General features: G+C 42.2%; 5 protein-coding genes across 5 annotated transcripts; 2 read left to right on the forward strand and 3 right to left on the reverse strand.

Annotated features, from left to right (window-relative positions):
- Positions 1-1,101: 1,101 nt before the first annotated feature.
- Positions 1,102-3,423, forward strand: Bfra_010665 (uncharacterized protein; the record flags this gene model as incomplete). Its single annotated transcript, XM_037341002.1, has 6 exons — positions 1,102-1,124; positions 1,186-1,550; positions 1,605-1,885; positions 1,940-2,541; positions 2,596-2,862; positions 2,916-3,423. 6 exons carry the CDS (start codon positions 1,102-1,104, stop codon positions 3,421-3,423), a joined length of 2,046 nt encoding a protein of 681 aa, XP_037186645.1.
- A 359-nt stretch (positions 3,424-3,782) lies between these two features.
- Positions 3,783-5,029, reverse strand: Bfra_010666 (putative prefoldin subunit protein; the record flags this gene model as incomplete). The annotated part of the gene is made up of 5 exons (XM_037341003.1): positions 3,783-3,841; positions 3,903-4,020; positions 4,174-4,280; positions 4,734-4,898; positions 5,008-5,029. The coding sequence occupies 5 exons, from the start codon at positions 5,027-5,029 to the stop codon at positions 3,783-3,785; spliced, it is 471 nt and encodes a 156-aa protein (XP_037186646.1).
- Positions 5,030-7,997: 2,968 nt separating this feature from the next.
- Bfra_010667 (putative m protein repeat protein) lies at positions 7,998-10,780 on the reverse strand (the record flags this gene model as incomplete). Its single annotated transcript, XM_037341004.1, has 3 exons — positions 7,998-8,966; positions 9,018-10,561; positions 10,615-10,780. 3 exons carry the CDS (start codon positions 10,778-10,780, stop codon positions 7,998-8,000), a joined length of 2,679 nt encoding a protein of 892 aa, XP_037186647.1.
- Positions 10,781-11,521: 741 nt separating this feature from the next.
- Positions 11,522-12,740, reverse strand: Bfra_010668 (putative alkaline ceramidase protein; the record flags this gene model as incomplete). Its single annotated transcript, XM_037341005.1, has 5 exons — positions 11,522-12,097; positions 12,159-12,298; positions 12,354-12,383; positions 12,434-12,592; positions 12,689-12,740. The coding sequence occupies 5 exons, from the start codon at positions 12,738-12,740 to the stop codon at positions 11,522-11,524; spliced, it is 957 nt and encodes a 318-aa protein (XP_037186648.1).
- Positions 12,741-13,877: 1,137 nt separating this feature from the next.
- Positions 13,878-14,493, forward strand: Bfra_010669 (putative prefoldin subunit 1 protein; the record flags this gene model as incomplete). The annotated part of the gene is made up of 3 exons (XM_037341006.1): positions 13,878-13,907; positions 14,010-14,176; positions 14,325-14,493. The coding sequence occupies 3 exons, from the start codon at positions 13,878-13,880 to the stop codon at positions 14,491-14,493; spliced, it is 366 nt and encodes a 121-aa protein (XP_037186649.1).
- Between the last annotated feature and the right edge of the window lie 633 nt (positions 14,494-15,126).

Below are 15,126 nucleotides of genomic sequence, written 5' to 3' on the forward strand. Positions count from 1 at the left end.
GCGTTTGTGCTTATGCGCGGATAGATGCATGTGCATTGGAGTCACATAGCACTTTATGTGCGTTTGTTCGATCGGTAGATCTTCATACGAGACAGCTTTTCAAGAGCGACCCTCATCTGAAAACACTTCCTTTTCATATAGTTATCGATGTTCTCATGTTGAAGTACGCAAGCCAAAAGTCAAGAATACTCACATCGTTGATGCAATATTTCTGTTACTTGCGTAATCTTGGAGAAGTAACCAACATCTCAATAACAATTCACTGATGGTACAATAGGTCTCTTTCCTTTTGGATTCTCGCCGGGTTTTCCCCCGCTGTAGAGGTCAATTGGGAAGTTTAGCCATTGAAAATTGGACTGTTGAGGTAAGAGAAATAGACAACCTTTTTCACTTCTTAATATTTACATTTCACCTTGGAACTTGAAACGAATGTTATTACTTGAAGTCTCGTCATATATTCGAAGATCAGAATTAATACCTACAAATGGCAATTCGAATCACTTTTCTTCTTCTTTCCTCTCTGGCTCTTCACCGCTTTAACATTAGATATTCACGGTGAATTTGAGGCAGTAGGAAGTTCCCATCATTTTGTTCTTCACTCGCCTAATTTTCTGCATTGAAATTTGGAAAGAGCTTGACCTTCTTCCTTCCTCTTTGGTTACCATGGGATATTATTGTCAACCTAAAATCTCGCCACCTTCAATTCATTTCCCATTTCCCATTTCCCATTTCCCACTTTCCCATTTCCCACTTTCCACTTTCCACTTTCTTCTTCAATTTCTTTCTGACAACAACAATAACCACAATTTCTGATTCTTAAATTCCTTCTGCAATCGAGAAATTGATTCCATCTTGATATTACTGCTGTTCTTATCAAACTATTCTTCAAATTACCTCAACCTTTCGATCTAACCTTCAATTCTTTCCTTCACGCAGTTCAATCCCCTCTTTCTGTTTTGAATTGGATTAATCTTACATTTCACAACCAGTCCGATCTTCTTACAATTTTCAAGTGTGCTAGATCGTGTGTCACTTCTTACAACTCCTCGTCGCCGTATTTGTTCTTCTCAAAGAAAGAAGTATCGAATACAGATCGACAAGATGTCTTCGAACAAGCTCGCGACGTATGCATAGTTTTTTTCTCATCGTGTTATTCCAATCGAGTAGACAGCTAATGTTTCCTAGTTATGAAACCCACAATGCCGCCGCCTGGTGTGCAGAATCGGAGGCGGGCGACGCCGAAGAAGTACCTACCCCGGCAAATATTGTCGGAGTTAGACCTCCTGTTATCCGACAGGAATTCTCTAGATCGACTTCGGTAATCAGAGGAGCCGACACCAGTGGAGGTGGTCGCGGTCGTAGCATTAACAATGCTACCCGTGGACGTGGTCGTGGGACCGACTTCAATGTTCGTGGACGCGGGCGTGGAACAATTGGTCGTGCTAGCGGCCGAAATGGCAGCCACCGCGGTGGCGGAGTCACTCGAGGTAATTCGAGGGGCAATGCTGGCCGTGGCGGGCACCATTCCGTACCCACGGGACGTGGTAACGGTAAGTCACACAATCGACAAGTATATTTCCATGAAGAATACTAACAACTATTAGGACGATTGGTCGAGAATGCTCCTCGGGGAGGTCATTCTCGCGGTGGTACTGGCTCTGCTGGCCATGTACCTTCAGATAACCATCGTGCCGACCAGGAACTACCTCGCCGTCCGGTTAAAAAAGACCGAGAGCCAGGTCTCAATTCAAGCACTGGTTGGGCCGTCCCAGCTGGTCTCATGACTGAAGCCAAGAAATTGCAACTTGAGCATGACCGTAGCTCGCGCACCAACACAGCACGTTTCTTGAAGAAACCTGCTGACGGAGAGGTTTTCTCAGCCATCGTAAGCCCCTTCTATCTATTGCTTCAGTTGGTTGTAGATACTGATTTACTATAGGGATTCTATCAATGGCCAGTGCGTGGGGTAAACCCAGAGCATTTATTTGGCGAACAACTGAAGGACCTCGACCATCTAAAGACCAGTTGGAAAGTTTTTATCCAGTGGAATCATGTCCGTCGCTGGCTAGTAATCTCTGCTTCGTCACCATCCAGTCAAACCACCATCATTGAAGTAATAAAAGGTATTCGACAAGCTGCTGATAGTGCTCATGTTAGAGCAAATATGGAAGATACTGTTTTCATTGTTGTACCGCCACGATTTTCTACCGAGTCTACTCTCCTCGAATCATCTACCAGCTTTGAAGGCCAAAAGCATGTCTCTGGTATCAAGTTTTCCAAGACGTCTTCCAATGAAGAGTTGAAGAAACAGAGCCCCCGTCGCTCGTTAAAAGTAGAAGCCACCGTCGAGCAGTTTCGTAAGGTGTTGGGCAAGTATCTTAACGAGCTTACTCGTATCAAAGACCGTATGCAGATGCGAGTACACTTTGGAGAGCTACATCTTACACGCTGGCAAACAGTCCTGACTGATGGCAAGCAAGATTGGGATGCTTTTGCAAAGATGATGAGTCGTAAAGGAACTAGGGGCGTATTCGAAAAAGCGTAAGTTTATGGTGTACCAGAAGTTTATTCACGAGCTGACATGTATTTACTTAGTGTTGATCCTCGAGCTGTCATTCACATGATGGCTGATGTGAAGTCAAAACTTAACAAGTTCATGGTTTGGAGTAGCACAGACTACGACTTGCAGGACGTGAAACCAAAATTCGTTGCGATCCTCATCGTACAAAATTCATCAGGCCAGATGTTCCAGATTGAGGCAGACATTGACACGGTCTATGGCGGATACCAATGTGGCGTAGTCAAAGTTGTTGAGGAAGAACGTCGCAACAAGTGCGTGGAGATTGTGACTGTTGACATTGAGTAAGTTGATGATCCTTGACTTCTTGATCACCTACTAACAGAGACACCCATAGACAAGTTGATTGGACTATTGAAATCATTAGTGAGTCAGCCGGCACCGTAGTCGACAGCTCATTTCAAGACTTGGTTCAAAGTTGCTTGCAACCATATGTTCGCACGGGTTTGAACACTCGAAGAATGGAGGAGCGTAAAGATAAGTATGGATTCGCATATCCTAGAATTACCCCCCGTGTTCAGGCTGGTCTACGTGTCGAGAAGGTTACACTTCAGAGCATCTATAGGTTCAAGACTCAAAAGGGTGGTTACTGCCTTGAATTCACCATCAACAGAAACTGGAATGGTTTGAGCACTGTAGCAGAGCCAGATATCTGTGCCGGAGTCACAGTTTTTCACGATCTTTGGGATACAGATATGGAGGCAAATGATCACACTACGATGGACCGCGACTGGCAGAGAGATATGAGTAATTTCTTTCCAGCCGGGGGATTCAAAGCTTTTGTCGAAGAGCTCGATGAACTCCTGTCGAGTTTCCATCATTCAATGAACGGAAGTAGAGTCTAATCGCCAGATCGATACTACACATCAAGTGCTTTTATAATTTTACTATTTTGAATTTACTTGACAAGTCTCTTCGAAGGAATCACCTCTCCGATCTCACTTTTTAAGTTTAATTACGCCAACTCTTTCTTATTTCTTTTTGCTGCCATATTCGAATGAGAGCAATCATCATCGGAATCTCACTCTGCCTAAATACAGCCTGCACTCTGCAGCAAATTCTTCAGACTTGGTATTTTCCTCGACATGACCATTCCGATTTTAGTGGTGTCTCGAACGAATTGAATTCTTTACGAGATTATTTGAGTTTTGGCGTTTCTTTTTTCTTTTCTTTTCTTTTCTTTTCCATCCATAGCGCAGAGATATCAAGATGTTGAAGCTGAAGCAGCACCTGGAGTTGAGCTAAGAACTTTCTGGCGTAAAACTGTACTTAGAGATTAGTCGAAATTCATTGATTTTGTAACCAAAAATAAAGTGAAGCATACCATCTTCAACCACGCGTAGACTATTTGATTTGTTGTTGACTATAATTTCTAAATCCTTCAGATTGGTTCCAATTTCTTCAACTTTTGCTTCGTAGAATTTGATTGCATCTTTGGTGCTCTAAAGTTTGTGTGTAAGTTTGTGTGTGAGTTTAAATAGGGCACATGTCATTCCTAGGATGGAAAGGAATGAATGTGTAAAACGAAGTTAAGTGAAGTGCAAAGGGAGGATGAAGGAAAGAAGAAGGATAATGGAGGAAAATAATAATCGCACCTTTTCAACATAGAAACCAGTTCCAACATCTACAATTACATTTTCTGTATCTGCTAATTCGCCGGGGACGTAGAGGGATGTTGTAAGAGGTACGAGGATTGGTTTGCCTATTGGATTGAGAGAGATGATTAGCTTGGGTATAGTGTAGATATGAATTAGGCTTGTAGAGTTTTGGGGGTTAGGGAGAGATGAAGAGGGGAGGGAGGAAGAAGAAAGAGGAAAGGGCTGAGGTATTTGGTTGGTTGGCGAGGGGTGCGGAGAGGAGAAATGATTGAGGCGATTGAGGGTAGAGAGGAGAAGAGTAGAAATACAAGAAGCTGCGCAAGGTATCCTGCCCGTCTTTTGAATCATGAGACTGGTAAAGCTTCTTCGGCACCTTGAAGGCCCCTCAATTTCTCAATCTCTTGTGCTCTCCCCTCCGATATCTCCTTCCTCCAAGCTCAATCTCTACAGCTCCCGTTTATAAGCTCGCTCTCCTCTTTTCATTATCTACCCTCCCATTCCTTTCTCTCTTTCCCTCTTCTCTACACACAAATGAAGAGAATGACAAGTAAACTTACCCTCAACAGTCTTTCCAACACCCGTACTAATACTCCTCAAACATTCTCTAAATTTACTCTGCGCAGCGCGAAGTTGTTGGAAGGAAGAGGTGAGATGTTCGAGTTCGTCGTCGAGTTGTTTCTTGACTTGGGATAATTGAGCGGTGGTGAGGGAAGTGAGGTCGACTGTTGTTTGTTAGGTTTATGGGCTGGAAGTTTGGAGGGGGGAGAGAGAGCATTGCAGAAGGGAGGAAGAGGGCAGGAAGAGGGGAGAAGAAGAGCAGGGGAAACGAACTTTGTTGGCCTTTTTGCGCCATTTTTACGGGTTCTTTTGAAAGCCCGGAAGGGAAAGTTCGAAAGTGGAAAGTGGAAAGGTATGCGGATAGAAGATGGTAGAGTTTGAGAGCTTCAAGTGCGAAATGAGTGGTGAGATGGAAATAACTTTATTTATTTCGAGGTGAGGTGATGGATGGAGCTTTGTGAGGTGAGGTTTGTGATTAGTCAGCTATGTGCCCCGCGGTGTGGTGAGTGGATGTTGAACGACAATATAGATTAAGACTTCTCTGTACGTTTACTTGATTGAGCATTGGACTGGATGTAATGATGAGTGTTTATGGTGGTAAAACCAAGTGGTTGTATCTGGTCCTGGTGATGAAATATGGAATTAGGATTATTCACTAGCTATACACAGATTCTCAAGCTGAAGGGCAAGAAGTCATTCCAGTGGTCTAATATCTGTTGCCATGAGTTGTTGGTCGCTTTTAGTAACTAGATCGAAGAGGGACTTATTCTTCTAAAAGTTTGGTTTGCATCCAAGTCTGTTTTTAAAGATTGAGTACAATTCGGAAGTGTTGGGTATTTATCTTCCCTTCTTACTTCATCATGGCTCGTTTTATCTACAGAGACCTACACTTAGTCGCGTTTACTTTTCCAGGATTTCATGAAGAAGGTCAGATGGTCAGATGGTCAGATGATGAGTGGAGTGTTCCTATGATAGTCAGGTCTGTTTCAAGCGATCTATGTTATGCTCCTTCCGAGAAAGTTCCAAGCCAAAGATTCTGTCACAATGAAAGAAAGCTAATTTGTCGTTCTAACCCTCGCCGTTTTTCATGCTAGTAAATGAACGGCATGATGACTCACAGATTGAAACTATTCTTATTCAAGCTTCGACCTAGATCTATAGCTCTGGATTCCTTTTTCTGGGTATCGAACCTGTGCATGTTGAGCTCATGAGCCTGCGGGTACAACCGATACAGCCGATACAACCAATACTAACCATTGAAGAGAGCGCGACCAATATCCTACCCGATCAACATACACATATGGGAGTGATGAATTGGTTTCAACCCCGAATCAAAATCCGACATAGGGAGAGAGGTAGAAAAATAGAATAGTTAGACTTTTAGACAACAATTCAATGCATCTATCCATCTTCCTGCAATCTTTTTTCCTCTTCTGTACCCCCTATCTTATTTTTTCATCTAATTCTCATCAGTTCTCACAAATCCCTTGAATCTCAGATGGTTTGGCGTCCAAAATTCTGCATCTAGCCTCTCCCCTCTTCTCTTCTCTCCCCTTTCCCCCCTCTCCGACCCAAACCCCAAATCTCAGATCTCCAATAACCTCAACGAAATCCCCACCTCATTTCTACATCCATATATACACGGACAAGTCCCTGCATTATCAAATCATCCAAATACTAATCACCATCTTCCATTTTTATGGAAAGATCTGCTGTCACATATACGTATGAGCCTGAACAGGATTGACAATTCACACGTGCCATGAGTATCTTCCCAATCTGTTCCAATCCATCCCATCCCATCCCAGCCGCATCTACAAAGAAACTCAAAACAAGAAGTGGTATAGAAGCAAAACAGAATTCAAAACTCCACATCTAAATCACCATATACCAACCCATCCACATCAATCACGCAATAGATCAAATCAAATCGAATCAAGCCAGAGAAATCAAATCTCCAACCCGATGATAGAACTTAGCAGGAGAACAGGTATACAACGTAAAAATTGTTTATTCATCTATCTACTCAAATAAGTAACAAGCATTACGTCGCAGTGGAAGCGACTATATAAATCCATAGGTAGGTAGGTAGATACATAATCCTCCCTCTATACCTATAACCTACAAGTCTTCACTTCACTCCATAAACCAGGACGATCAGAACATTCATCAGAGTAGATGATATACAATCGGAATGAAATGTAATCAGTGCATAAAACTATGAGTCCCTAGAGAAATAACTATTCATCACTTTCATCTTTCATCTTTCAATACACACACAACTGATCATTCAATATTCACAACTCTAACCCTAAGAATAAAAGAAATAGATTAACATAACATAACATAATATAATACAATATCCAGAATCCAGAATCCAGAATCCAGAATCCAGGATTTAGATAGATCATCATATTATCTACAGCATCCTCACAAGGATGTACATCTATCCGTCATACCGATGCGTCTCTAATACCCAAATCAAATCTATCATCTATCCTTACCCCCTCTTCTACCAATACACATACACATACACATACACATACACTCCCTCCCCCCTCCCTCTCTCCCACTCACATTACATTTACCAATTTCAAATGTAAAGATACAACTTCCAACCATTCCAATTCCAATTCCAAACTTCAAATCTCAACTTCGTCATCCATCTCTCCATCCATCCATCCATCCATCCATCCATCCATCCATCCATCCATCCATCCATCCATCCATCCATCCATCCATCCATCCATCCATCCATCCGTTTACATCCCACACGCGAAAAAACAACTCATGCTCATTTGCAACTTTCTCTAATGCTAATCTCTAGGAAGAAAACTCATCACATCTCATCTCATTCACATTCTATTCACATTTTATTCACATTCTATTCACATCGATATTTTCTTTCCCTTTCCCCGGAATTTATCTAACTTCATATCAATCACCCCTACTGTATTCTTCATCTCTAACTATACATAAGTAAATACATCCTATATACCTACTTGCTCTGCCCTGCCTGCCCAGAATAGCATAGCATAGCATAGCATCACAACCAAGATACTCCCATTCGATTCACCTCACCTCATCTCACCCACTCATCGCCACATCACACCACGCAATCAAACCGCGTAATCACACACAAACTTTGTATCTAGACAGACTGACTAGAATTCCGAGTTTCACTAGAAATACAAATCCCATTTATATGAAGGCCCTCTCAAAGGATTCACCACCCAATCCCCTCTCCTCTATTCAATTCCACTTTACCCCACACTCTTAATAACAAGTTCCTTGTACATAGCCTTGATATCCTCCACATCCCCTCTCAACTCATTAACCTCTTCACTCTTCTCCCCCAACAACTCAAGCGTAACTTCATACCTCTCCTTAATCCCCTTAATCTCTTCCTCCAACGCCTCAACTTTCTCCTCCAATCCCCTCTTAACTTCAACCTCCTTCATCAGTGCTACAATCTCCGTTCTCGCTTCATCTCTCTGAGCAATTAATCTAGCAACCTCCTCCTTCGTCGCCACTTTTTCACTCTCCAATTTCCTTACCGCGGAACTCATTCTCTCAACCAATTGGACTGTTGGACCGGCACCAGCAGTCGAAGTCGAAATAATGTCATGAATAGTTTGTTGAGGAGAAGAAGAACGATGAGTATCAAAGAAGTCATCGTGATCCAACGTGTGAAGACTTGGAGTTTGTGGCTTAAACTCACTTCCACCCGTCCCATTAGTTGCAATGGAATTTAATGAAAAAGAATGTGTCAAGGAAGCCGTAGAGTCATGTCTGACGGGTGTTCCCGGATCTGGTGATTTCGATGTCGGTTGTCCAGATTGACGACGTCCTACGAATCTTTCTGATGTTACCAAGTCACCAGTTGTAGATCTAGCTGATGGTCTTCTTGACTGCATGTTTTGTAGACCCAGATATTCCGATGTCAACCCTCTTCGACTTGATGCTACAGGTGACTCTCCACGACCATTAAGAGAGACTTCTTCCAACCATTTTTGTTTCTCTTCTAATAGTCGTTGTTGCATCTCAGAGTTCCATGTCTGTTTCTCATCCTCGAATTCGGCTTTGGCTGAAACCAATGCAGATTCGGCTTCTTCAACACGCTTCTTGAGATCATCTAATTGAGCAGTCCGTTGGGAAAGTTCTTGTTGAAAGTTTGGTAATTTCGACCTAGTTTCTTCCAATTCATCTTCATTACGTTTCGCTTTGAGTGTCTAGATTTGATTAGTTATATTCCACGGCAATAATTGAACACTAGTACATACCACTTCACGAGCTTTTCGCCTAACATCAGCTTCTCGCTTAGTCGCCTCATCCCTCTCTTTTTCTAAGCTAATCGCACGTGCCGTCAATGAAGCTTCAATACCTTGCCAATTCTCACTGGCAACAGCATATTGTGTTTGTAAAGTCTCGATCTGACGTAACAATTTCGCTTGTGCATCACCAGTTGCACCAGTTGAAACTTCCTCAGCTCTCGCTCTCATCATCTCTAATTTACTCTCCAACATTTGTTGCTCATTCTTCATTTCAAGAGCTGCAATTCGAGCATCTTCAGCCTCTCTATCCATCTTCTCTCTGAGCTCTTTAATCTGTATTTGTGCTCTATCACTAACGAGTTGCTTCTCGATTTTGAGATTCGAAATATCGTCCTCCAGTTCAGCAACACGTTTCTTCTCGGCTTGCAAGGTCTCATTGGCAACTTTTGCTTCTGCTTCTTTCTCTTCAGCCGCGTCATTTTCGAGTTGAGCTTTGAGGTTGGCGATGACGGTATCCTTGGTATCCCTCTCAATCTTGACTGCATCGAGTTCTTTTCTAAGTCGATTGATTACATTATTCCTTTCACTGAGACTCTTCTCAGCGCCCTCGGCTCGTTTTAAGCGCTCTGCCAGAGATGCAGCTTCCTTTCCGGCCTTTTCTTGTTTCTTTTTGATTTCCGCAACTTCTTTATTATCCTCGAGAATTTTGGCACGAAGTTTTTTAATAGTGGTCATGTGAGTTAATTCTTTCTTAGACAAAGCCTGACCTTCTTCCATGAGTAAAATGATTTGTTGTTCTTTCTCGGCCAATTTCTTCTCCAGACTTCCAGATGGTGCAGCATTCTTAGCATTGCTAGCTGACTCTAGACTTTCTTTTGCCAAGTATTTTAGTTTTGCCTGAAGCGCATCAATGCGCTCTATGTAACCATGAACTTCCTCTTGCCTTTGTAATTCTGAAGTTTCATAGTCTGACTGTAGTTGACTAAGAGCTGCCTCGAGTTGCGCCGGACTTTTTGATGTCGGAACCGCATCAGTTACTGGAGTAGTTGTTGGTGGTTCATCAAGGGACGAACTGGTTGTCGTATCATTTTGTGGAATAGAGTCAAGAGATTCCCGGGGTATACTAGAGGTAGTGGAATCTGTTGACAATCGAGACGTGGGTTCGGCTTTCAAGGTAACAACTGCATTGGGTGATGCTTGCTGCGGTTCTGTAGTCGTTTCTGGAGTTGGTTCGACGATTGGAGTACTCGATTGAACCTCCACTGTAGGTATCGTAGGTGTATCCGATTCAATAGTATTCGCGATTGTAGTAGACCCAAGGTCTTGAGAAACTCGTTTCGTCGCCTCATCCCCTCCTAGATTAGAAGTCGCATCTAAACTCTGTCTCGGACTTTCGCCGACCGTAATTGGGCTTCCGGTCCTCGAAGGTACATTCGAAGATGTTGACTGTGCGCCAGCCTTCTGTGCATTCTTTGCAGCTACTGCCCTCGCTAGACGTTCTTGTAATCGATCGTTTGTTCTACTACTACTATTTGATGCGCTTCGAGAAATTGCTAGAACTGTTAGATCAATGCGTATGTCAAGGACTTGGAATGAATTTACATACCCGTCTCTGGTTTTGCAGCACTTGTATTGCCAGCTGCAGGAGTTGGTTTGTTTGCTTGACCTTCCTGACCTTCTGCCAATAAGATATCCAACCTTGATTCCAATCCTCCTACTGCTTGTGACAAGAACCCCCATCTCGAGGAACCTTGTTTCGCCGGACTCGTCATGATTGCTCAATCTTCCCAATTGAAACACGTTGCTTCCGTTGATTGTTGAATATGATCAGATCATACATTGCATTTCGTGAGCCCGCAATAGGAAATGGATGTAGCCTCGTAAGACGAAACGGTTTCTGGAATTTGATTTTGGTAAATTTAACTTCCAGCAGCCCTTGAATTGGATGGATAGTATTGCGAAATATACCTTGGGTATCTTCGCATATTTATCCGTGGGAAAAAAAAGTACGTATACTTCATTAAAATGTATACTCACTTTTGCATCTTGCTTGCGTATTGCCGTGGCTGAGACTCTTCCCTTGATACTGGACACGATTTGATTATCTAACCAATCATAATTACGAAATAACCCTGTTGGATCTGCGCAAGGCTGGCAATGACATTTCTGGGCAAGGCGAGGCTATCTTTTCGTGGGGGTCGGGGTTATTTCTTTCATTGGCTCGATTGGTCTCCTCAGATCTGGTGGATATTTGAATTGAAGCATCAACGACAAAAACAATATACTTTCATCAATCAATAGCAAAAGTTTGAGCTTGAAAATGATTCATATTCATATTCATCTTCATGTTCTATGGGAAAGGGTATCAATATGTATGCTGCTACACCGTTAATGTTAACGAGACAGTCATCTACCTACTCATACTCGATTCCACACTCTATTCTAACATTATTAGAGAGACACAGACAGTATTCTTGGCCCGGATCATAACCAACCATCACCAATACCTTTTTTCAAACCGATTTTCTAGACTCATCTTTTGTATGTCCGTTCCTTCTTCCATTCGAAATCTTGCTATGCTCAGGGCGTGTAGTGACTTCCGGAAGACTGAAGTAACGTGGCCAATTCAAGACATATTCATCTTGTCTGTCATTCAAACAATGTCGCAGCCAAATACCCCAGACCAAGTAGAAGTATGATCCAATACCCGTCATCAAGTGCCACCAACCATGGCCTTCGAGTAACAAGCCCCATGGAAGTCCAATTTCATGTCTCCATTGTCTGACGGTCGAGCAATAATGATTATCCAAAGACCATATACCAAAACCACCCAGAAATATGGAAAGACCTAAGCCGACCATCAACCACATTTCTTTAAGGATTTCATATTGTCTCTTCTCATTTGCTACACGATCGGAATGGGAAGTATCCGGATGTTCGTGAGAAAGTTCTGTGGTAGCATATTTCTTTCGAAGAGAAGGACGTATGTTAACTTCCATCACATACATGGAACGGAATAACACGGTAGCTGTGAGAAGCGCAAATGCATTCTGATGGAAATCCGGATCTTGAAGATAATGGTAGTAAAGCTATTGATATTTTCACTTTAGTATAAAAGCGTGAAGTTTCCGAGGACGAAGCTATGCTCACCGTTATGAATACAGATAGAGATATCAAGCTAAATGCTAATGCTTGTCTGAAGATGCGGGATTGAGAGAAGGAGAAAGTCGCATAACACATCAAACATGTAGTATAAATCATAGAAAGTTCATCTACGAGTTGCATAGGATCTGAAGCAGCATCATGTCAATAATTGAACACTTTCGTAGGATAGATGTAACTTACACTTCAAAGTTGAATGAAACAAGAATGAACCTGGAGCCATGTCAGCTTGATTTCATGTCAAGATCAACCAACTAGCTCACCTGTTCCTACAGCTCCATAACCTAGAAAGGCCACCAAGAATACACTATCATGATCATATCTCAAACAGTTCCGACTGCCCTTGATGCACAGCCATATAAAAAGTAGGTTGGTAAGAGTATTGACGATTTCGGCAGAGTATATAGTGGCATAATAATCCTCTATCATTCAAGGTTAGACGAGAGTAAGTAAAGTCTGAGTTTGGGAGGTATTGCCTTCACACCAATTAATGGTCGAGGTTACAGGAGCCCAATAACCTTCTTCTGGTCGCGCAGGAGGATATGGAATCGATGGGAGATGGAAGCCCATTGTGACAATCAGAGAGGAGGAATTTTTGCAATGATCGCCCGTAGTGAAGAGGAGGATATATATCCAATATTCAATATCCAATATCCAATATCCAATGGTTGATCGCACAAGGGCGGGGGGGGGGGGCCTTTGATTGGATACTGCAGCGATGAGAGACAATAATGATAGACGGAATATGTTTTGAATACTGAACGACAAACGTTCAAAAAGATTGAAAATATCTAGATTGATCCCATACACACACACATTGGGTGAGTTTTTGACTTTGAACTTATTAAAGTACCGGTAACCTTCTTTACTGCTTCGAACTATTTTCCCAGGTCTTGAAGTGTGTCAGGAAGTGAAGGGTCGACCCTGGTCGAATGTGAGAAACGCTTAAAAATGCAAGTCGTCATTCCAGTCAAGGTGGATCAAATACGATGATTTCGAGCTTTCTGGACCGGAAGCTACGGGAACTACTCGAGTAGATTGATAGAAAGGGTTGAGATTACCTTGATTGGAAGATATGTTCCGTATTATTACATGTGTAGTGTATAATAGGCAACGGATCAATAATGAGAGAGACAGCCTCAAGCAAGGTAGAAAGCAATAAGTAATGCTAGCAGTAAATTCTTAATCGATTCGTCTATCTATAGCTAATGCTACGCCGACATGGAAAGCAAGGTATAGGATGGTTATTATGATGTCTACCGGGGAGTATTTACATCAATGCCTTGAGCTACGGACTATATACTTGGGCATGTTGTCTATGTTGTCTATGTTGTCTATGTTGTCTATGTTGTCTATACTATACTGTCTATACTGTCTACCGAGGTATCAAACTCATGTATACACCTGTTGGTCTCACAGTCAATCTCAATATGTGCTAAACCTTGATAGAAATGGTCTCGAGACAGTATAAGCTTATACCGATTCTGCCGTCAGCCTCCCATCTCACCGCCTTTCTTATCGCAACTCCTTATCAGCAAACCACATGATATTGGTGAAAATAGTTCCCCACGCATATTGAAACTAGCAGACAGTACAGCTACCAGTCAGTATTCAACGAAGCAAATATATTGAGGGAAACGGTGAAGAATCAGACACATCTTAGATCCAACTCTTTGACGCCCACTTCCACACACGTCTTATACAAACATGTCTATCTCCAACGAAGCTTTACAAAAGGTGAAACTCAAGAAGACACTCTCCATTCCATTCCGGCCTCCTGTTCCCTCCCAAATCTTGCTATATCAAACTCAAAATAGGATATCACTAATATTCCCATAGCTAGTCAACGAGATTCAATCTCAAGCCATTCAAGCCGAGCAGCAAATCAGTGTCGTCAAATCTCAAATTTCTCTCAAGCAACGCGAAATCCGTAAACTCGAACTCACATCCACCGAAGTATCCACGTTACCACCTGACACCAATGTATATGAGGGAGTTGGTAAAATGTATTTATATTCCTTCCACTTCCGTTTCTGTCCAACTTTCATCTCCACCGGTTCTTCCTCTCACTTCACGTCATTTTTACTTTTTCTTGGTTGTTAGACACATGATCACTTCACGAGATATAACAAACAAGCATTAATAATTGGACAGGTTTGTTTTCAGCCCTACAGCTGATGTAGACAAGAGATTAAATCGCGAGACTAAAGACTTGAAATCCGATATTGATAATTTGGGCAAGAAACTGCAATATTTAGAAACGACGTATGAGAAGAGTACGGAGAATATTACGAGGATTCTTCAAAGTGGTGGTCGTGCTTGATGGAAAGTATCATACATGTTGGACACATTCTCGAGGCATTTGCATTGTAGAGTTTATGAAAAAGCTGTGATCGGTATGATAGTCGGCTCTCGTTAATGGCCGGGTCGTTTCTCTGGAAGGATTTGGCTTGGGATGGATGATTGACTGACTGATAGTGGGATTTGGGATTGGAGGGTGTGGGGAGGGGGAATATGAATTGTGTGAAGGGGTCATATGAACTCCCGAGTCTTTAGAGACATGCCGTAGAAACAAACAAGCTCAAAAACTTCATATCACACTCTCTCTATCTATTGAATAATAGTTTGTGGTGTATGACTGAATCTCTCTCACATCATTTAGGAGGAGGGAACAAGAGTGACGTGATTTTGGAAGTGCTTGAATAAGGGGGATATAAAGTTGTTGAGTTCACACGGGTAACTACCTACTAGGTAGTATTCAATGTCATGTGGAGAGATGATACAAAACACAAAATTAGTTTTGGTGAATATGATTCGTTGGCATTGTCATACACGGACGGGTATCAAGCATTTACTAGATACCCAGTCCTCAAAATAGATGGACGAATAGGTCCTACCATAGAAACCGTTCTCAACTTTCTTTCCAGCACTAATTTCTGCCTACTCTTTCATCATA

This window comes from Botrytis fragariae (assembly GCF_013461495.1).
Source record: "Botrytis fragariae strain BVB16 chromosome Unknown tig00000797, whole genome shotgun sequence".
Taxonomy (NCBI): Eukaryota; Fungi; Ascomycota; class Leotiomycetes; order Helotiales; family Sclerotiniaceae; genus Botrytis; species Botrytis fragariae.